We start from the raw sequence: 25,510 nt of genomic DNA, 5'->3' as shown, positions 1-25,510 counted from the left end.
ACTTAGCTCTTAGCTGCTAAAGCAAAGCTACGACTACGACTGAACCATGGCTGAAGGAAATATTCCTGATGAAATTGAAGAGTTTGATATGGATGAAGATGATTTCCAAAGTGTGCTAATAAACTGTGACATGCAGGGCTACTTAACGCCATATGAGCCAGAATACAGTGCAGAGGAATTGCACCGTATGGAAGAAGGAGAGGCAGTTGAGCAGGCCGCCAGAGACGAACCAGAGCCCGGCCCTGAGGCTCCCCGTGCCGGGGACAACTTCTGCATCGTGCCGCTGCACAGAGGCCAATTTCTTCTTGAAGAAGTCGCTGAATATGCAGAGGAATGAGAGGGATGTGTAAGGTTGCATCAAAGTTTTGGACCATGGATCGTTAGGTTTTAGAGACTTTTTTGAGGAGACGGACAATAAACTGGAAGAGACAGCCAAGGCCAGCAGCATCGAGTAAGTATTGTAATAGCAGAACGTGTAACAATACATTACTATACTGTTTTGGTCTTAGAAGAGTGGCGTCTGTGAATCAATTAAATAATTATGTGATAGTGTTTTTCATAGCGATACAATGATACGTGTAACAATACGTTACTATACGGTTTTGGTGTTAGAAGAGTGGCATCTGGGAATAAATTAAATAATTATGTGATTATGTTTTTCATAGCGATACAACGATACGTGTAACAATACGTTACTATACTGTTTTGGTGTCTGTGTAACGTTAGTCCTGATAGCTAGCAGTAGATTATGATGATAACCAATCTTTTTGTGCATACTACTATTTAGCAGAACATTTATATGTAACGTCAAACGTTACACTGAAAATAGGCTTGCCGTTCGTTCTAATGTTTTTTCTTTGTTTTTGTGGAGTGGGTTCTACATGGCGAGAGAGGGAGGCATCGTCGTATTGTTTTGCCAGCGTGTGTTGTGCAGGCGATCCATGTACCCTTCACCTGATGGACAATACCGTGGCTTCCAGCAAACAATCCATGACATAGCAGAACTATTTGAACTCTTAGAATTAGGCATACATTTTTCATTTTCTGTAGGCTACATCTTCGACAATACCATGCCTTCCAGCAAACAATCCATGACATAGAAGGGCATTCATTTTTCATTTTTTGTAGGCTACATCTTGGACAATGCCGATTAGAACAACTTTTTGAACTTTGAACTAAGCTTTTTGGACATCCATTTTTCATTTTACATAGTGTTTACATATTGTCAGAACTTGTATTAAAATTTCAAATATATGTTGATTGTAGTTTGGTTATTTGCCACTTTAATCAGTCATGCCGATATGGGGTTGTAAAAGCTGCAGCCAATAGGTTGATATTTACATTAGATGCAGTAGATTAGAGGTCTTTGAGCAGTTATTGCTGGCATCTATTCATTCTGCACCTGCATCAATACTTACTACTGTGTTAAACAAAGAAACGCGAACTTTTTACTGTTGTAAAAACAAAGTATAACACATTGGATGCAGAGCTGTTGATTTTCACACCAACCTATAAAATGTCTTCATTTATGCCAGTAGAAATCACACATCAATTTGTAATAGAAATCCTACTGCATGTTACAATCCCCAAAATACTTCATTTTCTAAGACAGTGGTTCTCAAACTTTTCATGTCAAGGACCCCTAAACTGACCCAAATTAGACCACCGACCCCCGTTTGATAAGATTATGTCCCAGAGCCCCCCATCTGATAAGATTTTTTGCTTTAGATGTTTTATTACAGAAAGTGTATGAAACCCATGACAAAAATAGTCCTACATTCTGTCATTGTGTTACTTATGGATGGAATTCACATCTGAATGAAAACATATTTGAATGATTTCAAATCCTTGACTTGCTGTGTAAGTGATGTAAAAAAATATATATATAACTTTACAATTCACAAATTGAAATTCTGGTGCCATGAACATGATATATGCCAAATGCCATATATGTCCTGGAAAGTGAAAATGTAGGTAGGGAGAGGAGGCTGGCCAGCGAGGCTAGTGAAAAGGTTACAAGGGCATACATAAAACCACTCAGAAATCCTCACATTTTGGGATGAAAAAGGTGACGGTCACCTAAAGGGGACTATTTGCACCCCTCCAAATCCTACGTAGTCACATACAGAGAATTTAGCCAGAGATCATGGAGATTATGGTGCGCTCAAGCGCAGCGAGTATTTTAGCGCCTAAGAGGTGCTTTTCAAAGCTCTTAGCGCAAAGTAATTGCGCGCTGCTGACGATAGGATAATGCCATCTATCCCCACAGTTTATCGCTGAAACGCCTGGTTTGGCATGTGGCACGCCTATGTCCAGTACCATTATAACAGGCATGCGCTTGTGCACGCCCCCAATTTGCATTGTGCGCAGTGTAATTGAGCGCAAACGCTAAATTACCACTTTTGCGAAGATAGGGCCCCTATTCTTCTTGGAAAGAATTTCTATTTCATTCTGATTGGTCTTAGATTTGTGTCATAGTTCTGTGGAGCCCGACATGAGCACAACCTTCTTTTTTGGAGGGCCCCTTCAGCCTTCATACTGAGGGCTCCTGGGCACCTGCCCAAGTTGCCCATATGGTTGATCTGGCCTTGCCACAGGTTAGAAAAAACATGTCCTGATGCTGCCATGGAATAGATAGCCCTCTATCATGGAAGAGTCACACCCTCTTCCGGTTTAAGCATATGAACCAAGGGATTTCATTCACTGTTTATTTTCCCATAGACATTTCATACAATGATTACTTTGTCAAACTAAGAGATTCAGCTATATTTGGAATCAGGAGAGTCAATAGAACATTTCACTCTGAGCAAAACTTAAATGGATAGTTGTGATTTTTTCATATGGGGTGTATGAGGTAGTTGCAGACAGTCAGTGTAGTACATGGAGTGAAGTCCTAGTTTGGAGAAATGGAGACCGGCCGTGTCAGGCAGTCTCAGGCAGTCAAGCTGTCTGCTGACTGAGCAGCAAAAATGTAGAGAACAACAGAAAAACAAACAAAAAATGCCTCCATACTGCACCTGGCATAATCCAAGTCTCCACAAGCCCTGAGATGCCAAGTTGTCTTGAAAAGATAATTTACACTTTTCACTGGAGCCAGCTTGAAGTAGCAATGTGGGCTGCTACAATACCTTTACGCCGGTTGAGCAGTATGGATGCATGTTGATTTTACGTTTTTGCTCATGACCCCATTCACACTCTCCAGACAGCTCTACTTGCCTGACACGGCCGGTCTCCATTTCTCTGAACTGGGACCGCACCGGCTGAATTAGACTGCATGTGGCACACTGACTGTCAGTAAGTACCTCATACAACCCCACATCAAAACTATTACTATTACTATCCCTTCAAAGGAACCCGCCAACATTTTGGGGGATTTGCCTGTTTGCCGTCTTCCCGATAGTAAACGTGTCACGAATGCTCCACGTCAAGCATAATCCGTCGGCTGATATTCAAGGCATATACGGGCCTCTGGGCCCGGCTGGGCTCCTGGCCGCTTCTAGACAGCACTTCTCAGATGACATCACAATGCCGCCCCGTGATATCATGACAGATGTCAGGGACAGAGACAGCTACAGGTGCAGACACCGTGCCCAGAGAAGCCGCCGGGTTGAGGACGAGCAACATGGCTCCTCCGAGGATGGCTCATGGTGTGGACCAGACCGAAGAAGGCAGGTGGATTCCCAATCGGGATATACCCTTAAGCCCCATCATAAGGTCCATTTTAGGAGGCGCTGATCAACGACCAGTTGACCAGCGGGTTAGAGAGGGAAGGGACCTCCATCGCACTCTTGCCAGTGCGCCTGTATCAACACGAGCTTCAAGACTTGAGCCACGCTCAAACCCAAACATAGAGCAGGCCCTTGGAACATCCTGACCGCCACGCGTGTAGCCAGGGTCCGCGCTGCGCCTCCCCCTGGGGGAGTTGGGCTCGTCCAGATCAAACCCCTCCAGCAAGGGTAGAGAGCTGCCCTTCAAACAGCCGGGTCCCCCCAAACCTCTACAATAAAACGACAAGATAGATGCCTTTCTGTTCTGTGTATGTGTAGTAGAAAAATAGTGAGCGCTAGTTAGCTTAGCACAATGAATGGTGCTAAGCTAAGCCCCCCCCGTTAACATGAGCAAAAACAAACAAAAAAATTGAAAAGTGCACTCAGTAGAGTGCAGATCTCCGCCAGGCACCATTACACCTAACAATGGCCAAACCGAAACCCAACTGCGAAGAGAACCACGTATCGTGCTTATAGCCTGTCTTAGCCCATGTATTGTATATAGGGCTGTCAAACGATTACTTTTCTTAATCGCGATTAATGGATTAATTAATTGGATTAATCGCATCTTTGTATCGCATGTTTAAAATGCTATTATTTTGCATTGCAAAGCATTTTTAATTAGATATTAATAATTCTTACCAGTGTGTCGTCATTGGGAATCAAATTAATGCAAATAAATGTACTTTGTGATCTTGAATTTTAGATTTAATTTCAATTCAATAGAAGTGCAATGTAGACAGGAGGTCACAAAATGTCTACAAAATGCATCTTGAATAGAAAATAAATGCACAATAATTGTAAACACTCCAGAACGCTCCAGAACCGATACTTCCGGCGGCGGCGCTGTGGAGCAGTCGAAACCCAAAATGACACAGCCGAAGAAGGCTGTGTCTGAGCTAAAAACTTTGGCACTTCCATGTGAATAATTGCTCGGTATTGGAAACTGTGTATTGATAACGTGTATATCGCCATTGGAGCCGACCTCCCAGTGGTTAGAGGACCCGCGCATCCGAGACTCTGAAGGAAGAATGAATGAGGAGTCTCGCGCTAGCTAGCTGGCTGCTAGCTGGCCGCTAGCTACTTTTAGGTGATCGCTCGCCTCAAACTCGATGTACTTCGGTGATATTTTAATTCCGTTTTACACGGTGCAAACTACGGCTCTTGACTTATCCACTGTGCCATTTGGGAAGTAAAACGAGCCATTTAAAAGCGTATTGCTGTCGTTCTCTTCCATGCCTGCCTGCACAAGCAGGAGACAGGAAACCGAACGGCTTGACTACAAGTACGGGTGCGACGAAGGGACAAAATAGCGGCATGCGATTAACGCGATTAAAAAAAAATAACGCGTTATGATCGGCGCGCGATTAACGCATTAACGCTGACAGCCCTAATTGTATATAATAAAGATTTAAAAGCTGGTTCAATTCAGTAAACGTTGGAGAATGGTGTGATTTTCTTTTTAACTCATTCACCGCCAATGACGTCTTTGACGTGTTATCAGAAATAGCCCTCCCCGCCAATGACGTGTTTGACGTGTTTTTGTTTTTATGAGTGCAGCGCATAGTTGAAACACTTACCCAGCCTGTGACATAGTTTCGGGTCCCTAACCTCAAAGTCAAGCCGACAGCACGTTATCAAACACATACCGCAGCTGTTGTTTGAAAGGAAGAAGGTGGAAAGGAGGAGAAACGCGCTTCCTTGTTGCAGAGGAGAAACGCCATTGAAATGCCCCCTCGCCGCGCTGCAGAGCTGATCGACTTGCTGCAGAGCAGCGGACATCGAAACCGCGCTAGTCAAACCCGTGACCAACATGATCGATCCTGGTCCCTGGACCCCGTTCCTATGTGCCAGCCTTGCTGCAGGGCGAACCTGGATTGCCTAGTCAAACCCGTGACGAACATGATCGATCCGGTTCCAGCAGCGCCTGGTCCCAAAGCTGTTCCTGTGTCGTGTCGCAGCATTCGTCCCAGCGAGAGGAGGGAAACGAGCAGCAGAGGAGGCAAAACGCTGATGGGGAAGGAGGGGGAAGGAGGTGCGATCTGTGGAGAGAACTCTCTCTCTCTCTGTGTGTGTGTGTGTGTGTGTGTGTGTGTGTGTGTGTGTGTGTGTGTGTGTGTGTGTGTGTGCGTGCGTGCCTGTCTGTCTGTCTGTCTGTCTGTCTTTCTGTCTGTCTGCTCACTCACACTGAGCAAACTGTATTGTTGAATGTAAAAAAAGCACTTTATATATATATATATATATATATATTTTTTTTTTTGTCATTTGTGTCATAATGAATAATATTTACATGTCTGATGTCAATACAGTTCAAAATAAAAGAATTGAGAGCGAGTTCTGCCTGATATTGTGTGCTGTGTACATAAATGCCATTTTCTGCTATTTCTTTTCTCAGAGAGAACTTTTGGGTGAAAACAGGGTGTATATAAATGGCTATAAGTAGAGTACAGAACATGCTAAAAGCTCACTTTTTTTTTCCTGGTGAACCCAGAGACGTACATCTTCATTTTGAGGTATTGCAAATCACTCTGGTGCTAATAGATAATTTACTGTGGGTCTTGAAAGATGACCAACAATTATGAAAATCTTTGGCCTGTGCTAAATATTGGCAGTCCTAAACTGGCGGTGAATGAGTTAATAAAGCAACAGAATGCAGCCCCCCAAAATTCAATAACATTAGAGTAGGCTATTCATAGTATTACGATAATGTAACAAGCCTTTTTCCTACCAATATGGCGCTACGATACAAACAGCCCATTGGCTGTAAGTGTCCCTTGATTGTAATCACCTGTTAATTGATCACAATCACCTGTTGTTTTCCTACCAAAATGGCCGTGTGGTGATGTAACAGAATACTATCAATAGGAGACTATATTTAACTGTACGTTGATATACCCTGGTTGTCATTAGTGTGGAATGCCAACATTTTATTCTGGTGAATGGGGTGCTTTATAATTGGGCTTTATAACCCTGCTTTTAGCTGAAATCTGCACTGTATCAGGCTACAGTAACTACACCACACCTTCTTGGAGCACCTGGCTGCAGTGCAGATTTCAGCTAAAACAGGGTGTAAAAAATAAATGACCTCTTGGCATCTCAAGGCTTGTGAAGACTTGGAGTATGCCAGGTGAGCAGTATGGAAGCTTTTCTTCGTCTTCGTCTTCGTCTTTTTACCTTTTTGCTAATGTTAATAGGGGTAGGCTAGCCAGTACCATTGACTACCATTCATTGTGCTAAGCTCGTCTTATTATCAGGAACATGGCAAATAGGCGAATCTCCCAAAAATGATGGCACGTTCTTTTAAAAACAAAACATCTTTATTTATTTGTTTGTTTGTTTGTTTATTTATTTATTTATTTGTTTATTTATTTATTTATGAATTTAAGATGGGGACAATACATATTAATGAACATTTTCAGAGGCAAATTTCCATCTGTAGTCCCTTTGCAGCTTGATGTCATAAAACAATTAAAAACAATTTCCAAATTAACATGAACTTCATAAGCACAAAAGCAAACAACAGTACATATACAAGCCACAAAACCACACGAACTTCAGAACCACAAAAAGTCAATGGCAAAATATGTGCAAGTGGCGAGACAAACCAGTTTAAGGCTACATCTTCACTAAGCCGTTTTCAAAGACCCCGTATTTGAAGCCTTCCCAGTCTACACTAGAGCAGGCTCCGACCAGTCTCCGTCCATATTAGCTCATGCGAGACGCCTGCAATACGATGCTTTACATACACTGTGCATGCGCACGCCTCTATGTTTAGTACTGGAGTCCACAACGAGAGGGCAGCAACTACGCCTATATACGTTCAAGTCGAAGAAAAGAAGAAGAAGCAGCAAACTGTCAGAAAACAGCGTTGCCTTTATGATCTTTTAATAATGTTAGTAGACACATAGTCTCGCTGGCCAGGCTCCTCTCCCTTCCGTCCGAGGAGTCTGGCGCCGCAGGTCTCCATAGTGGGATTGCGATGGGCGGCGCTTAGCGGCAGTGCCCTTGGAAAATAGTTTAAAACAATCCAACTTGCCGTTTTCAGCGTGTAGCAACGAGCTAGCGTGTAGGTTTCTGCCATTAGCTTGCTAGCTAGTTAGCGTTGTTGTTTTCCCTGAGGCAGCAGGGGACTATTTACAGCAACACACAGGGAAGAGGGAGCGGAAGCCACTCTGATTGACATGGTCGGAGCCAATGACAGAGCTTCTTAAGCGGGGAGCGGACATCCGGCTGCCACTGAAACGGACGCCTCCAATGGGAGAGCAGAGTAGAGCAGGGGAGGGTTTATCCCAGTTATGGAGACCTGCGGCGCCAGACTCCTCGGACGGAAGGGAGAGGAGGCTGGCCAGCGAGACTAATAGACACATAACTGTAGGCTATAGATCCCCGTTATGAGGCCAGTTTATCAAAAAATAAGCCTATTTCGAAATCGGAATTTTAAGGGCAGGGGATCCAGCCAGCACATCGACCATGCTAGCTGATGGAAGCTCAGAGCTGCTCGCTTCATAAAGATTCATATTCATCTCAGTGGCCTGGACACATTTACGTCCGTGATACCGGGCGAAATGGTCTGTGCGGTTCTGTGGTGATTAGCTCATGTCTTTGTAGCATTATGATTATGATTTAATTCATTATTGAAGATATATGTTGGTTTAACAGATGCAAATGATTTCTTACATAGCCTCCATGTAAAGTGACGCTATGGGCTGACCAATTGGGCTCTATATAACATTATGTAACGTGACGATCACATTTCAATAAATATAGTTTTTGCAGATTTGTTTCATGCTCTTCTGTATTGGACATTAAGCTGATACAGACTTGTCTTGAGGTAATTCCACCAAGCTCAGTTAAGAATATCGCAAGCTAATGTGTCATTGGAAAACACTTATCGATAGAGTGTAACACTTAACACAATCAAATGTGTAGTCACTTTTTCACAGCAATAGCCTACTGTAGGCTACAGTCCAGCCCACCATGGTATGGGAAAGGAAACGTTGTTTGAATTATATTGAAATATATGTTATGGTGTAGTCTATGTAATGTATGCCGAATGTATACAGATATCACCATATTTCATTTCAATAAATCTAAAGCAGGCTGCTGGTCGGTTGTTTCGGCCGTCGTCATATCCTCTGGTCCAATCTTCTGTTGGTGTGCCTTGTCTGGTCCAATCTTCGGTTCGTGTCATAGTTCGTGTTCACTCGACATCAACAATCTTTATTATATCACATCTGATCATTTTATCCAACCTGCCTCTGACAACTAATGGGCTCCTTCTGCGATCATATTGTGATACATTCAGGTAGCCTACATGATTTACCGAAGTACATAGCACAATAACAACAAGGCTATTTGTTGGCAATGTTTATTGACAAAAGCATTAAAACAAGCAAATAACAATATAATTCTCAAGTGTTTTAGGTACCAAGTGCTAAAGTGACTAGTGTTAAAGTGCATGTGCTAGTGTGCTCATTTTATTGCACTTGAATTATAAAGTGCTGGAGTAGATTGCACAAAAATGGTAGAGTGTAGATTGCACATTGCCCTTCTGCATAAAATTTCAGTTTTGCACAAGCTATTGTACTGAGTGAGCGTACATGGATGTATATACAGTATGCAAGTTGCATACATACGGTAGATTGTAAGCATACTGTTGTCCTCAGCCACATCATTCAAATCACTGAAAGGTGTAACGACACACAATATCAAGCTTTATCTATATATCTATATATATATAGAATGAAATGTTCTATGGTCTCACCTGATTCTAAAGTCAATTCCACTAACTAACAAACTAGGTTACTGTACATAGAGTATGGCACGAATGGTTTATGGCATTCTCCATTCGCATGCATGAAATGGTTAGCATACAATAGATTAAACATTTAGCCATAAACTTCCAAATCTATCCAATAGACCCTACTTGGTTAGAAACCTTGAACAATCCACTAACTAACCAGATCTGATTGTTGTTGATTATGGTTTTTCTCTCTCTTTTTCTCTCCCATTGTGCATGTGTGCGCGTGCATGCGTGTGCGCGTGCGTGTGTGTGTGTGTGCGTGCGTGCGTTAGGACTCTGGGCAGCACCTCAGTGTAATAGATGACTGTAATGACCACATGCTGACGGTGTGGGACTGGCAGAAGAAGACCAAGATCACTGAGATCAAGGTGAGAGACAGACAGACAGACAGACAGACAGACAGGCAGGCAGACAGACAGGCAGGCAGACAGACAGAGGCAGACAGACAGACAGGCAGACAGACAGACAGACAGACAGACAGACAGACAGGCAGGCAGACAGACAGACATTATATGATTTAGGTGCGTGGGGCAGGAAGGCGAGGACAAAAGGTGAGGACAACAATCAGACTTCAAGGATTTTTCTTTTTATTGAAACAAAAATGGCTACAAAATGTGCAATCCATCAAATAAATGACAGCCGTAGCCCATAAAAACGAATGTGCTCATACAGTATGTAGGGCCTACATACTGTGGCCGTTTCAGTGCTGGTAAGTAACGTTAGATGAGAGTTGTGAGGGAGAGAATAATTATTTAATTAATTATGAATTAATTATTCTGAGAGAATAAGTAAATATAAAGAACTAGAAATCTCGCACTCAACGTGCGAGCTCGCCCACCCTGCAGCTCGCACGCTGCGCGGGCTTGTGTACACAGCTCGGCCGCTACACGGCCTCGCCCGCAGCTCGGCTGCTGTGTGGCCTCGCTTGCTCTATTGGCATGCACAGCGCACAATTGCCAACTTCGCATCACTGATGACATCACTGACTGATGACAACACAATTGCTCGAGTGACCATCACTGATCACATCATGGAGTGCTCGAGTGACACCACTCAACGCACATTTTCTCAGCTTTGCATCACTGATGACATCAGTGAGTGATCAGTAGTGAGTGCACATTGTAGACTTCACTTCCAGTTTATTTGTAAGATTTACATTCGGTTGTGACGACCTTGTGACATCTTCAGTGACATCACATTTGCTCGAGTGACCATCACTGATGACACATGTCATAAGATGATTTTGGTCAATGATGTCACTGATGACATCACTGATGATGTCATATACATTGTGACATCATCACTGGGACAAAACATTACACTTACGCCACAATGCATATGACATCCTCAGTGCCTATGACATCACTGATGATGTCACAATGCCTATGACATCATCAGTGCCTATGACATCATTGGTCAATAATGATGTCACTGATGACATCACTGATGATGTCATAGATGTTGTGACATCATCAGTGGGACAAAAATTGAAACACAGACAGAACTCACTTACTAAATTTTATATAACTAGGGCTAGGCTCGCCAAGCTGGCCCTGCAGCTCGCATTCGCAGCTCGGCCGCTGTGCGGCCTTGCCCACAACTCCGCTGCTGTGTGGCCAATGAGACCAGCATCACTGATGATGCCATCAGTGGGATTTATGACATCACTGATGATGTCACAGTGGGATTTATGACATCACTGATGATGTCACAACGGGATTTATGACATGGATGTCACAGTGGGATTTATGACATCACGGATGATGTCACAGTGGCATTTATGACATCACAGTGGGACAATCACAGTGGGAAAGAGAAACAAACAGAGAAACAAACAAACAGACAGAGCCCCAGCTCCCATTTATATACTGATGATGATGATGATGCATAATGTATAATGTTGGATTACTACTACTGGATTACTACTTCTACTTCATGATGGGGGCAGTGGTGGCCCAACGGGTCAATCCCCGGACCGGCAGGATAAATCTGGGTGGGGAAAGTGAAAGGCAACGCTTGCCCCTCCCTCATTACCACCACTGCGGTGCCCTTGAGCAAGGCCCCTAACCCCAACCACACCAGTGGAGCTGCTCAGTGGCCAGCAGATCAGACATTGTATGATCAGTGGATCATGGTTTGTATGGTTTGATTATTGACCATGCCTGTCTGCGCGTGTGTGTGTGTCTGTGCGTGCGCGCGTGTGTGTGTGCGTGTCCATGTTTGACAGACAACTAACGAGGTGGTGTTAGCGGTGGAGTTCCACCCGACAGACGCGAGCACCATCGTGACGTGTGGGAAGTCACACATCTTCTTCTGGACATGGAGTGGGACCTCGCTCGCCCGTAAACAGGGGATCTTCGGGGTGAGCCTCAGGCTAGGCCTATTCCTCATCTCATTACATTTTATTACATCTCATTTTATCTGGGCCCATTGTCCAATCACCCCACGAATCGCCACAATACAATATTATCGCGATACTTAAAGTGTAACTACACCCAAACCCAAAAGTTCGGTGAAGTCTGACACCTAATGGTGAAAAATAGGGTACTGAACTGGCCTTCTATTATTGGCTGGTATAAATCCCAACCAAACAACCATACCATACAACGACCCAACATCGGGACCCAACATCAGGAAATTTTGATTTCCAAGTAGGGCCTACTCGGAAATCAAGATTTCCTGAACTCCTACTAGAAAAAGTACACTGGAACGCCACTCAAAGTCGGAGTTCCTCATTGTACACTCGAGGGGGGGGATCTACCCTGACTTCATGGAGAATCAGTTGTCTGACACAAGGCAGTAATCATCATCATACGGGGGGTGGGGGGACACACACATCCCCTAAATATTCACATATTCTCAAAATGTCCCCACAAGACATCTTACTAATAGCGGCGCGTCCCATCATTTTATATACTTGGCAACATTCAATTCAGTTCAAATTTTACTGGGTGGCTAATAAAAAAAAATCTGTGGTGTGACAAACCCAAAATACATATTTATTTGGTTTCCAGGGACTTTAACGTTGTGTGTGTTAGGGATGTTCATCAATTGTCGAAAATCGATAATTGATCGTTAAAGATTGGAATCGATCCTGTGGAATTTGGATCGATTTTATTATTATAAAAAAAAAAAAAAAAAAATTGGACTAGGTTTGGGTGGAATTCGTTCCTCCTCGCCCCACTCCATTGCACAGCCGACTAACGTGAGGTGGAGCTTCATATAGTCTCTAGTTTTCTGGCTGGGCACGGGCCTTTGTGCCAACAAAACTGTTTTAAACATGGGGAATTCACACCGGCATGCGCCGGGGACAGCAGAGTGTTGGAGAGGAGACACATTGAAATAAAGAGTTCATTGAGGAGAACACGTTGTCTTTTGTATTTTCTGCCATAGGCATTCATTTTGTAAAAAAAAATATATATACCGTATTTCCCCAAATAGTAGCCCGGGCGTTTAATACGCAAAATCGATTTGGACCCCAGGCGTTTAAAAGAACCAGGCGGCTATTTGCTGCAGGCGTTTATTTATTTTTGCACCGACCTGCACCAGGCCATTATTCGGTGACAGTTCCTGTCCAGCATGTTTTTTAGTGCAAAGGTCTCATCCTCTTCCTCAGCCATCGCAGCCTGTTCTCTGGCCCTCATGAGCTGCTCTCTCCCTGCCTGGCATGGCTGTCCCTCCTTGAAGCAATGAATGAGCTGGTCCTCACTCCCCTCAACTGCCACCGTCAGCCCACACACCTTGGAGGATACCAAAAATCAGCAATCAGCTGGGGCTACACACAACACACACACACACACACACGTCTTCTACTTCTCTCGCACCCGAATAATAGATGCCATGGTAACACTAAATGGGGCATTTGGCACTGCAACAATGCACTTGCAAATAAGATGACGTTGACCAACGCAATTCTATCAACACCAGCAAATAGGCTACGACCAGCCTGAACATAGCCACATCCCAAACACAACACTACAACAACTTGCAAAAACACTACACACACCACGGCGGGTGCTGATTAAACATAGTCACACACAATCATTACGCACGTAATCGGTATAAATATAACACAATTTCAGTCTTACCATTGACGAGTCTATTTCCAATAGCCCCTACATTGACGAGTCTATTTCCAATAGCCCCTATCTCTTGAACTCATCTGGGACTTCAGTTCAAGTGAAGACCGCGGTAGCCGTTGTCAACAGAACTCTTTACATAATCCAAACATCGTGGAAATGCTTCCATGCCATCAATTTCCCTGCATTGCTTTTGGTAACGTAAGTTGAGCTCCCTCGATTAGCGTTTTCTTTCACGTGTTTCTCCATGCTGTTTTATGTATTGCGCAACACTGGTGTTGCCTTCAAGTGCTGTCAGCAACGTAGTAATTTCGGGGTTACCTTAAGATAATGCAAATAATGGCCCCGGCGTTTACTCGGACCGGCGTTTAATACGCAAAATGGGGTCAGACCCCCGGCGGCTATTAGGTTCCCGGCCGCAATTTGCTGCCGGGCTACTATTTGGGGAAATACGGTATATATATATATATATTAAAAAAAATATAAGTATTAATATGATCGATAATCGATAATTGATCGTTAATTTTCACCGATTATCGATTATGGAAAATTTTCAAAATGAACATCCCTAGTGTGTGTGTGTTTCAGAAATACGAGAAGCTGAAGTTCCTGCAGTGTTTGATGTTGTGAAGTTCATGCAGTGTTTGACATTGTGCGTGTGTTTTGTTTAGGGATGTGTCGGTATGAGAATTTGACGGTAGGATAACCTTAGACAAAAATACCACAGTATCTCGGTATTGCACACCTCATTTGTTATTGTTAAATCTGTGTTAAAAATTAATTTGTTATTGAACAAAATGAATTTTATTTTTAAATAACAACATTTGGGATATTAGTAAACAATGTAGGCCTATGTTAAGTTAACAGTATGTTAGGGGTTATAGTATATAAATATAGATGATGAATAATTAAATTATAATTACATTATTTTCTGAAGATGGATGGTGTGTGGGGTGTTTATAGTATAATTACTTTTATACGATTATACTTCTCTAACCATTTATGTTGCTCTGCCCAAGACAGGGTTATTCTCAGACTTTTCTCAAAGTGACCAAATCTATGCTTTAACTTTGAAGGCAATACCGCTCCCCTTCCTGTCTGATTCCTAGTTAGCTCTAGTTAGCTTGATGCTGCTAACTGCAACAACGCACAGTGGAAATTAATTTCAGCCAGGCACAGCCCAGAGCGGAGGCAGCTGAGCATGAAAGTTCACTTTTACTCGGTCCCACATGTCGTTTTGGGCATGTTTCCCCATGCGGTGGGGAACCAACGTTTCTCTTGAAAAGCGTGCGTGTGTCTGGGTCTCTCAGGGCTCCTGTCATCTAGTCATCTGTAGCTAACGCCGCTGCAGTGCAACACAGCAATGCCAAAACAGCTGATACCGTTACAACGGAAAAATTTATAGTTTCAGAACCGTGCCTCTTTCAAACCGCGGTATACCTTGAAACCGGAACCCGGCACATCCCTAGTCTTGTTTCAGAAATATGAGAAGCCGAAGTCCGTGCAGTGTTTAAACACCCTGGCAACCAAAAACCACAAAAGCCTGCTAACTATGTAACTTTGGGTCTTATGTGCATAATTGTAAGCATCTAAAAGTTGTAAGACATTATTTTCAATCCAAATCCTAAATATTGTCATTTTTATGTTTTTACTGTTTGCTGAGGTTGGGGTTGGAGTGGGCGGGACTTAGGGCTCATTATGTCAAACCTGAGATTTAACACGTTCACTGCCAAGGACGTGTTAACACGTTTTCAGAATCCAGCTGTTGACTGCCAAGGACGTGTTAACACGTTCTCAGAATCGATTTTTTTTTTTTGACGGTGGGACGTTGATCTAACCCTTTTACGTCTCCTACACCAGAATTGGAGGTATTGAATGTGTATAATCTATTTTACCGACCCACTGAGTGTCGACATGTTTCTCCACAGTAGAAAGAGGCGACCCAAAACTGGAGGGAAAAGCGCGACGAAGCCGTTCTCATACTGTAAAATTGATGGCGAAAACGCTTTCACTTTCGCGCTGATGCACAGCGGTGGCAACGGTGGGGGGTTCCAAGAATAAATTGGATGCACACTTTGAAACACGCAGCATAAATATGACCAGAATCGCATCAAAGCTCTCAACCAAAACTCCACGAAACGAGCGAGTCCACCCAGACTTCCTCAAACAGCGGCCGCTCAAACAGGCAGCAGCCAGGCAGCAGCAACTTCGTTGTGACACGCCCGCTGGAGAGCCAGGGAGGCAGGAGGAGAACACACACGGAGGGAGGAGTTGGAAGCAGAGGGGGGTTTCCTGCTGTTATGGAGGAAATTACTGTTCAAAACTATTGTTTAGATGTCTGACTCTTACTGATGCCAAAAATGAATGGTTAAAGTGACTGTTCTATCGAATTTCACAAAAAGCCGTTTATCTCTGAATAATTTTCTGACGCTGAAACCATGCTGTATTCAACTGCTAATGCTTACATAACTACTAACTCTACAAACTAACTCTTTTAGACAGAGAAAGCACACATTCTATTAGTTCTTTTGAGATATTGTGTGTTCACAAAATCTTAGCAGAAAAGAATCCTCGGGTCTTGAAAGATGAGCCAGAATCCTCAAAAAAACCCTCTGGCAGAAGCTAACTACAGTAAAAAAAAAACGGCTGGCAGTGAATGTGTTAAAAGATGCCGCTGTGACATTGTGAAAGTTGTGCAGTGTTTGACGTTGTGAAGTTTGTGCAGTGTTTGACGTTGGGAAGTTTGTGCAGTGTTTGACGTTGTGAAGTTTGTGCAGTGTTTGACGTTGTGAAGTTTGTGCAGTGTTTGACGTTGTGAAGTTTGAGCAGTGTTTGACGTTGTGAAGTTTGTGCAGTGTTTGACGTTGTCCGTGTGTCTTGTTTCAGAAATATGAGAAGCCGAAGTTCGTGCAGTGTTTGGCGTTCCTGAGCACTGGAGACATCCTGACTGGAGACTCAGGAGGCGTCATGCTGGTGTGGAGCCGCAGCTCAGCCGAGCCACCGCCAGGGAAGGGAACCAAAGGTATGACGAGGAGGGGCTACACCATGCAGGCTAACTTAACCTGGGTTAGTGCTAATTAGTAAGTAGATACAGGCTAACTTAACCTGGGTTAGTGCTAATTAGATACAGGCGAACTTAACCTGGGTTAGTGCTAATGAGATGCAGGGTAACTTAGCCTGGGTTAGTGCTAATGAGATGCAGGCTAACTTAACCTGGGTTAGTGCTAATGAGATGCAGGCTAATTTAGCCTGGGTTAGTGCTAATGAGATGCAGGCTAACTTAACCTGGGTTAGTGCTAATGAGATACAGGCTAACTTAACCTCGGTTAGTGCTAATGAGATGCAGGCTAAATTAACACATTCACTGCCAGCCATTTTTTTTTTACTGTAGGTAGCTTCTGCCAAGCCGTTTTTTGAGGATTCTGGCTCATTTTACAAGAGCCGAGGATAATTTTCTGCTTGGACTTTGTGAACACGAAGTTCACAAAAGTACTAATAGAATGTGTGCTTTCTCTGTCTAAAAGAGTTAGTTTGTAGAGTTAGTAGTTATGTAGATATTAGCCGTTGAGTACAGCATGGTTTCAGTGTCTGAGACAGGAAGCTGAGATAATCGCAGTTTTGTGAAATTCAATCAAACAGGCAGAACAGTCACTTTAACCATTTATTTTTGGCATCAGTGAGAGATCAGACATCTGAACAATATAGTTCTGAACACCCTCTCCCTTAAACTCCTCCCTCCGTGGGCGTGTCTGGTGGCGTTTGTCACAAGCCAGTTTCTCCTGCCTGTCTGAGCAGTGAGCAGCCTCCCTCTCTGGCGGCCCCTCGTCGGCGAGTGTGGCGAGTGTGGACTGTGGATAGGACTCAATCGTTTCTTGGATTTTCGGTTGAGAGCTTTGATGAAGCTTTGTGCGATTCTAGGCTTTATGCTGCCCACCCAGTCTATTTTTGGAACCCACCCGCCCGTGTGCAGCAGCGTGAAAGCGTTTTCGCGTATACAGTATGAGAATGAGGCTCGTTCGTTTCTGGGTTTTCGGAATGCGTGCGATTCTGGCCTTTCTGCGGGTGTTTCAAAGTGTGTTTCACCCATAATCTATTATGCAAATTTGCAATCCCCCACGCCAGCACCGCTCTCCGCTCTCGGTGTGCTGCTCTGCTGGCGCGGCCGCTCTTGGGCGAGTCTGGTGACTGATGACTGTAAAATCGCCAAGCCATTTCCTTGAGAATGGCTTTCTCCCGCGGCTGTTTTTGGTTGCCTTTCTCTCTGTCGGGAGAGCACTGTCGCCACTTAGTTGGTCGGTAAAATAGATTATACTAATTCAATACTTCCAATATTTTTATAGGAGACGTGGGGGGCATTGATCCACGTAGCACCGTCAAAAAATATATATTTTTTTTTTGACGAGTCAACTCGTCATTGGCAGTGAACGGTTGGAATGTGTTTGACGAGTCAACTCGTCATTGGCAGTGAACGTGTTAACCTGGGTTAGTGCTAATGAGATACAGGCTAACTTAACCTGGGTTAGTGCTAATGAGATGCAGGCTAACTTAACCTGGGTTAGTGCTAATGAGATACAGGCTAACTTAACCTGGGTTAGTGCTAATGAGATACAGGCTAACTTAACCTGGGTTAGTGCTAATGAAATGCAGGCTAACTTAACCTGGGTTAGTGCTAATGAGATACAGGCTAACTTAACCTCGGTTAGTGCTAATGAGATGCAGGCTAACTTAACCTCGGTTAGTGCTAATGAGATGCAGGCTAACTTAACCTCGGTTAGTGCTAATGAGATACAGGCTAACTTAACCTCGGTTAGTGCTAATGAGATGCAGGCTAACTTAACCTGGGTTAGCACAACTGACCTATGCAGTGACAGCGCGCAGACCCTTGCACGCAATTTCCCTGTTCAATTGATAATCAGGCTCATTTATATGTGTCATATGGTAATTGGCATTGACCTTTTTTTTACCTTTTATTTATTTCACTGAGAGCAATGCTCTCTTTTTCAGGAGCGCCCTGTTCACATTCACACACACATTCACACCTGGAAGCTGACCAGTGCAACCACAGTCTGATCTGTTGGCCATCTGTTTTGCAAGGGTCAGAATTGAGTTAAATTATTCGCCTTGTTTACTTTATAACCGTTGTTTTTTGTTTTTTGTTTTTTTTACACCACTTCTTTTGTGTGGAATAGCTTTGCAAGACGACACTAGATTGTGAAACACAGATTGGATCACGTAGACAGTCACTGGACTAGTTAGTCATAGTTTTAGTATTCTTTAGTATTGTTAAATGAGACCCGTGGGCCAACAGTTTTTCCAGTCCGCTTACATGGGGAAAGCAGCAGCTGTAAAGTTTTTCTGAATGTCACTCAAAGTCAAACACGACTCTTTGAGTTATCAAGTTTTACTTTGAGTCCATTTTTCTCCAGAATCCACCAAGAGGTGTTGTCTGGAGCTCTCTCACTCTCTATGGCTCTGCCCACTATAACTGTGGGCCTGGGCTTGCTCGTGAACACAAGCAGACATGTCACATGACCCTTGGCTGCACATCACGGACATAAAACCAGGAAGAAAAAACCCTCAAAAATGCTTCATGCTGCGCAATGAGCAGCTTACATTCAAATGAATGGGTGGGCGTATACCCTATCCAGTTCTTTGTACATCCATGGTGTGAAAAGTGAAACATGCCTGAAACATCCAGTAATCTACTGGGAACTAATGTGGTAACCCTGCTAATGTGTTAAGCCCTAGTTATACTTTGCGGATCCGCGAGTCCGCCACGGTCTGCGTGACGTACATTAAATTTCATCATCAGAGGGTGCAGGCTCTCTGCAGACAACCACATACCTCCAATTTTTTGTCCACACGGTCTGGAAAACCAAAACAGATGCTGAATTTGAAGAGAGGTGTTTTGCACCGCTCTGAAGTTAGTTTTAATCAGTCTATACTGATTACCCGCTGTACATTAAACTACACTTTTGCTCAAGCACTCTTTCCTCCTTTTAGCAAGATTCTCACTAATCCCACATTGACTTGCTTTTGAGATCTGCAATTAGTTAGGGCTTAGAGCTAATGTGTTAGCCCTGTTAATGTGTTAGCCTAAAGCTAAAAGTCCAAACTTTTTTGAATGGGGGCCAGATAAGATCATGTGAAAATGCCAGGGGGGGGGGGGGGGGCAGCTGCTTCACATACAATTGTACTGTAAGGATTTTGTTTACCATCTGAGAACATTAGTTCTGCCTGCGTTGTTCCTACTTGGTGCTTGTCTACAAACTGTATGATAGTACTGTGTGGAGGGCCACATATACGGTAGTATATTTTGAGAGACAAGTCGCGGGCCATTTAAAATTGGTTTGCGGGCCGCAATTGGCCCCCGGGCCGGACTTTGGACATGCGTGGCCTAAAGCTAATGGGAGGCAGACGGGATGGAAACAAGAAAAAGGCGAATGTGTGGGTGGGGAGGTGGGGAGGGGTGGGTGGCACTAATGGTTTAGCGTGGCATGCTGTTAAACTGGTTGAGAAGAACGATGCCAACAATTAAACTCTTAGACACCATGCTGTGGGTGTGTGTGTGAGGGTGTGATAGTGCTGCCTCCTGCTGGCCGCTAGAGGAACTGCAAGTTCACAAACAGAAAGGCTTGTTTGTGCGAGTCGACTGTTTGTATTTCTCTTTATTTCCCAGTCTAAGTCTCATGGACCATCTGCACCTCTTTTTTTTTTACAAAGTAATTATTCATACTTCTACACATAATCTACAAATAAAAACATGACATACAGAAAATGAAATACAATTCTGCACCTCTCTTTAAGAAATATTTGTTGGTCAGATTAACATCTTCCAAACATGCATGTTCATGTTCAAATTCTTAAACTGTGAACATAATCTTCTAGTTTCACTTCATAATATATACCGTAAAACTTCAAACAAACGCAGAGTCCCAAATAGACGCCGGCCCCTTATAGATGCCGGGTCTGGCTACATGTTTTGCTAAATAAACGCCGGTCCCAAATAGACGCCGGGTACTTTTTTTTTAAATTACGGTATGTTTTGTTGCGCTCAGACTGAATTCACAGTCACTTACTTACGTATTTTTGGCGGAAGTCAGTCATCTTGTTGGCAAGACGAGAATTTGTGCTTTCAGACAGTTTTATGCACCGCGGTCAACGCAGTTATAACTGCAGCCCGCGCATCTCTAGTGCAGGGAGCGAGACAGGTGGGTATAAACATTTGACAAAGGTGCACACTTAGTGGCCCAGTGGAGCACAAACTGTAGCACAGATCTGGGTGCAGCAATCATCCTAAGATACGCCTTCTCTCCATCTCGCGAATCACAGCGTAAGAAGGAGCACTCATTGATAAATGTGATGACTGGAGTCCATCTTATTTAAATACCAAGCCCCTACTACTTTGAGAGACCTCGCCCCCTGATTTCATGACATTGGGAGGTGAAATACGTTCAAAAGAGACACTTCTCTGACCTTAAAAAATTTAATATAAAACTAGTAGAGCATCCCCTCTGTTCTTTGTTCTTGTTTGTTTTACGACTAGTAAATAATATAAAACAGGAAAAGTTTTGAGAGGAGTAGGTAATGTAGCAGAAATGCTTTGATTGTATTGGAACCAAGTTGTGATTATAAATCTATGCACAATCGCGAAATGTATGAATGTGTAATGTTGAATGTAAAATTATGAATTGCTACTCTACAAAAAAAATTCCAACTGAAGTAAATATGTGATCTCAGACTTTTCTAAATAAAAAGAGAATTATAAATATATATATATATATATATATATATATATATATATATATATATATATATATATATAAACATCCAAAGTCCAATTAGTTGTTTTGGCAGCCTGAAATGTGTCATTAAATAACTCAGAAAAATGCAGCAATGAAAGAATTCATAACAGCCAGACCTAAAACCACGTAACAGCCTGGTCCAAAACCACATAACAGTCAGACCTAAAACCACATAACAGCCTGACCTAAAACCACATAACAGCCTGACCTAAAACCGTGCAACAGCCAGACCTAAAACCATGTAAGAGCTTGGTCTAAAACCACATAACAGCCTGGTCTAAAACCACGTAACAGCCAGACCTAAAACCACATAACAGCCAGACCTGAAACTACGTAACAGCCAGACCCAAAACCATGTAACAGCCAGACCTAAAACCACGTAACAGCCTGGGGCTAGGCCGCGTGGGGCTAGGCCCCGACCAACCGATACCGCGGGGCTACACGCACTCGATTCCTAGGCTCGCCCGCTGCGTGGGCTCGCTAGCTGGGCAGCTACGCGGCGTCGCCCGCCCTGCAGCTTGCCGAGCTTGCCCTGCAGCTCGTATACACAGCTCGGCTGCTACACGGCCTCGCCCTCGCCTTGCAGCTCGACCTCTGTGCGGGCTCACTTGCTCCCTCGCCCGCCCTGCAGCTCGCCCGCAGTAAAAGGATAGCCCTAATTCACAAGCATGTCTCAGAGGGCTTTACCAAGAATATGTCTTAAAGTCCCTGGAAACCAAAATCCACAAAAACCTTCTAACTATTAAATTTAGGGTCTTATGTGAGTAAGTGTGTGCCTCAGAAAGTAAGTTGACATTACTTTCAACCCTAACCCCAAAAATCGACACTTTTCTACAAGGTCTGGATTTCCATTTCCTCATTGAAGAGAGCAGTGCGCGCGGTGCTAAAATGCATGATCTTATCACGTCATAAGATTTAATCGAATCACACACGCATGCATGCACGCGCGCACACACACACTGACACACACAGTAGCGCTGTGCACTCGCAGCGCAGAGATCTCTTCCTCTCTGTAAACCCTCTCTGTCTGTGCTATGCGTCGAGCAACGCGCGAACACACACACACTCCATCTCTCTTTCCCTCTCTCTCTCTCTCCTTCTCTATCTCTCCGTTAACGGAGAGAGAGAGAGAAAGGTCTCCTCCGAGCAGGTCTCCTCCAGCAGGTCTGCTCAGAGAGAGAGAGAGAGAGAGAGAGAGAGAGAGAGAGAGAGAGGAGACCTGCTGCAGACTGGACACGCCCACACAGTCCGCGGGAGAAAATACACTCCAAAATCTAATTGGTTCTCATGACTTTTGCCATGACTGTCAAACCTAAATTTATATACTTTGCGACGTTCATCATCGTTCAAATTTGGCTGGTGGCTTATTAACATAGGTTCCTGTGATGTGATGAACTCAAAATGCTAAATAATAAAAAAATATTTCTGGTTTCCAGGGACTTTAACTAAATCTAGCTAAGCACTATCAATGAACAGGATTGAACAGTCTTATATTAGAGAGAGAGAGGGAGGGGAGAGATAGAGACAGAGAGAGAAGAGAGAACATGGAAGGAGAAGGGAGAGAGCAGGTTTGAGGGAGGGGGATTGGAGTGGAGAGAGAGCAGAACAAACAGGGTATACCGGGGCTGGGCGATACGGTTGAAATCAATATCATGGGTCACTTTAGATACATGTCAAATTTAATAATTAAATTATTGTATTATCATATATTATAATTACCTGGCAACTGTCATTTCATGACGAGATGATGCCACTGAAAGACAACAAACTAATAGTCTAATAGGACTAAATAGTCCTGAATTATTGCCCAGCCCTAGGGCATACAGCTGTTACTCATTTCGCCTGGCCACTCCACCGCAGCACCAGCGCCATCCACCCAGCGCCATCCACCCCCGAGGCAGCAGCAGCACACCGGCAGCGGCAGCGAAGTGGCCAAACCAAGCGAGCAACAGCTGCAGACATTTCTGACTACTCTAACCTTAACTGGAACCAACTAGCACACAAGGAATCTAGCTAATCTACAGCGTAGTCTGCCAGGTCCTAACATACTCATATCTAATCTAATTTTAGCCTGAACACTATAACTATACGTTTTTCGGATATGTGTGGGATTATGTGCAAAATAATTAAAAATAAAAGTATTTGTACTTAAGTTACTTGGAAAAAAGTGAACAGTGAGCACACTCCAAAAAAATATATATAACTTCGGTGCAGGGCACAAACAATATCAAGTCACAATAGGAAACACCAGCACACAAAAAAGTATTTTTGAAGGTTTAATACCTGTAGTCTGGGTAGGGCAACAGCACAGCACAAACAGTTTTGGCACACGGGCCTTCCTTACTGGCATTTCCTACTGTTACTTAAGTTACTTCCCATCACTGACCCCTACCCCTGTGTGTGTGTGTGTGTGTGTGTGTGTGTGTGTGTGTGTGTGTGTGTGTGTGTGTGTGTGTGTGTGTGTGTGTGTGTGCGTGTGTGCGTGCGTGCGTGCGTGCGCGTGCGTGCGTGCGTGCGTGTGCATGTGTGCGCGCGCGTGTGCATGTGTGTGCGCACAGCGTTTCAGATCACCCGTCAGGTGAAGGCTCATGAGGGCAGTGTGTTCTGTCTGTGTGAGATGAGGAGCGGCACCCTGCTGACAGGAGGGGGGAAAGACCACAAGGTGGTGCTGTGGGACCACGAGCTGAGACAAGACCGAGACATAGAGGTAACACACAGTCACACACAGAAATAACACACACCACAAGCTGAGACAGGACCGAGACATAGAGGTCATCATCATCAGCGGTCACTCAGAGCGAGTATGACTGTCCTCTCTGTTGGGTCGTCTACTTGTGGGTCCTCAGATGGCTGTGGAGGCCGATGGTTGGTGGTGGTGGAGGCTTTTTCTCTCTCTCCTTGCAGTGCTGTCGCTTTGTCTCTGTGACACGGCGGAGTTCCATTTCGTGCCGTGCGGCTCCTTCCTGCACGGCTTTCCTCCAGGTCTAGTGCAATGTGCTCCCAGTTGCTTGGTGTGATGTGGAAATTCTTTCGACTGGTTTTGATGTTGTCCTTGAACCGTTTCTTTTGCCCGCCGGGGGCTCGCTGACCTTCCTTCAGCTGTGAGTAGAGGATCTGTTTTGGGAGACGTGTGTTGGACATGCGGATGACATGGCCTGTCCATCGGCGTTGGTGCTGGATTATTGTGGTGGTGATGCTGCTCATGTTGGCTTCCTCCAGAACACTGATGTTGGTGTGTCTGTCCTCCCAGTTGATCCTCAGAATCTTTCGTAGGGATCTTCGGTGGTGTTGTTCATAGTTGTAGGTGGTCCATGACTGCTCTCCATACAATAGGGTGGGGAGGACAACGGCCCTGTAGACCAGGAGTTTTGTTTTGGCCTTTAGATCCCGGTCTTCCAAATCTCTTCCTGAGTCTGGCCTACCGCGCTCCACTGGCACAGCTCAGGTGATTGTTGACCTCAGAGTCGATGTCAGCTTTTGCGGAGAGGAGGCTGCCGACTGTGCCGAGGTAGGGGAAGTGGTCAACATTTTCCACTTTTATGGTGGGCTGGGTATGGCTGGTTGGGTGGTGGTTGATGTAGGACATGGGTCTTCTTAATGTTGGACCCAGGGCTGGACCCAGGGCTCTGTATGCCTTGGCAAAGGCATTCAGGATGTGCTACAATGGCGTTGTCGCCCGCATACTGAAGTTCCATGATGGTGGTGTTTTTTATTTTACTCATGGCCTTGAACCTATTAAGGTTGAAGAGCCTGCCATCAGTTCTGTACAGTATTGGGATCCCATGGCCATGGGGCAGCTCGTCGCCAATGAGGTGAAGTATGGCAGCAATGAAGATGGCAAACAGGGTGGGTGCGATGATGCAGATACAGAAAACCGTATTTATCCCCGAGGGGCAATTCAGTTCCTACTATTAGTTCCTAGTACTAGTTCCTATTTGACTGGTACTCTAAGGCCTATAAAACAACCCTTCAGCCGGAGGCGGAACTCGCCATCTTCGGCTGCTCAGAATCCTCTCTGCTCCTTCCTGCGGCTGTGCAACAGTCTCTGACGCATGG

At 44.3% G+C, this 25,510-nt stretch overlaps 1 protein-coding gene across 1 annotated transcript in view; it reads left to right on the top strand.

Annotated features, from left to right (window-relative positions):
- The window catches only part of eml4 (EMAP like 4), a 156,999-nt gene that overhangs the window by 94,403 nt on the left and 37,086 nt on the right, over positions 1-25,510 (top strand). The window contains exons 12-15 of the mRNA XM_083651123.1: positions 9,843-9,938; positions 11,798-11,932; positions 16,536-16,671; positions 24,013-24,161. Coding sequence (XP_083507249.1) covers positions 9,843-9,938; positions 11,798-11,932; positions 16,536-16,671; positions 24,013-24,161 — 516 coding nt within the window. The remainder of the gene's footprint in view (positions 1-9,842; positions 9,939-11,797; positions 11,933-16,535; positions 16,672-24,012; positions 24,162-25,510) is intronic.

The sequence above is a fragment of the Poromitra crassiceps genome, assembly GCF_964638095.1.
Source record: "Poromitra crassiceps genome assembly, chromosome: 14".
Classification (NCBI taxonomy): domain Eukaryota; kingdom Metazoa; phylum Chordata; class Actinopteri; order Beryciformes; family Melamphaidae; genus Poromitra; species Poromitra crassiceps.
This window is presented reverse-complemented; position numbering and strand designations above follow the sequence as displayed.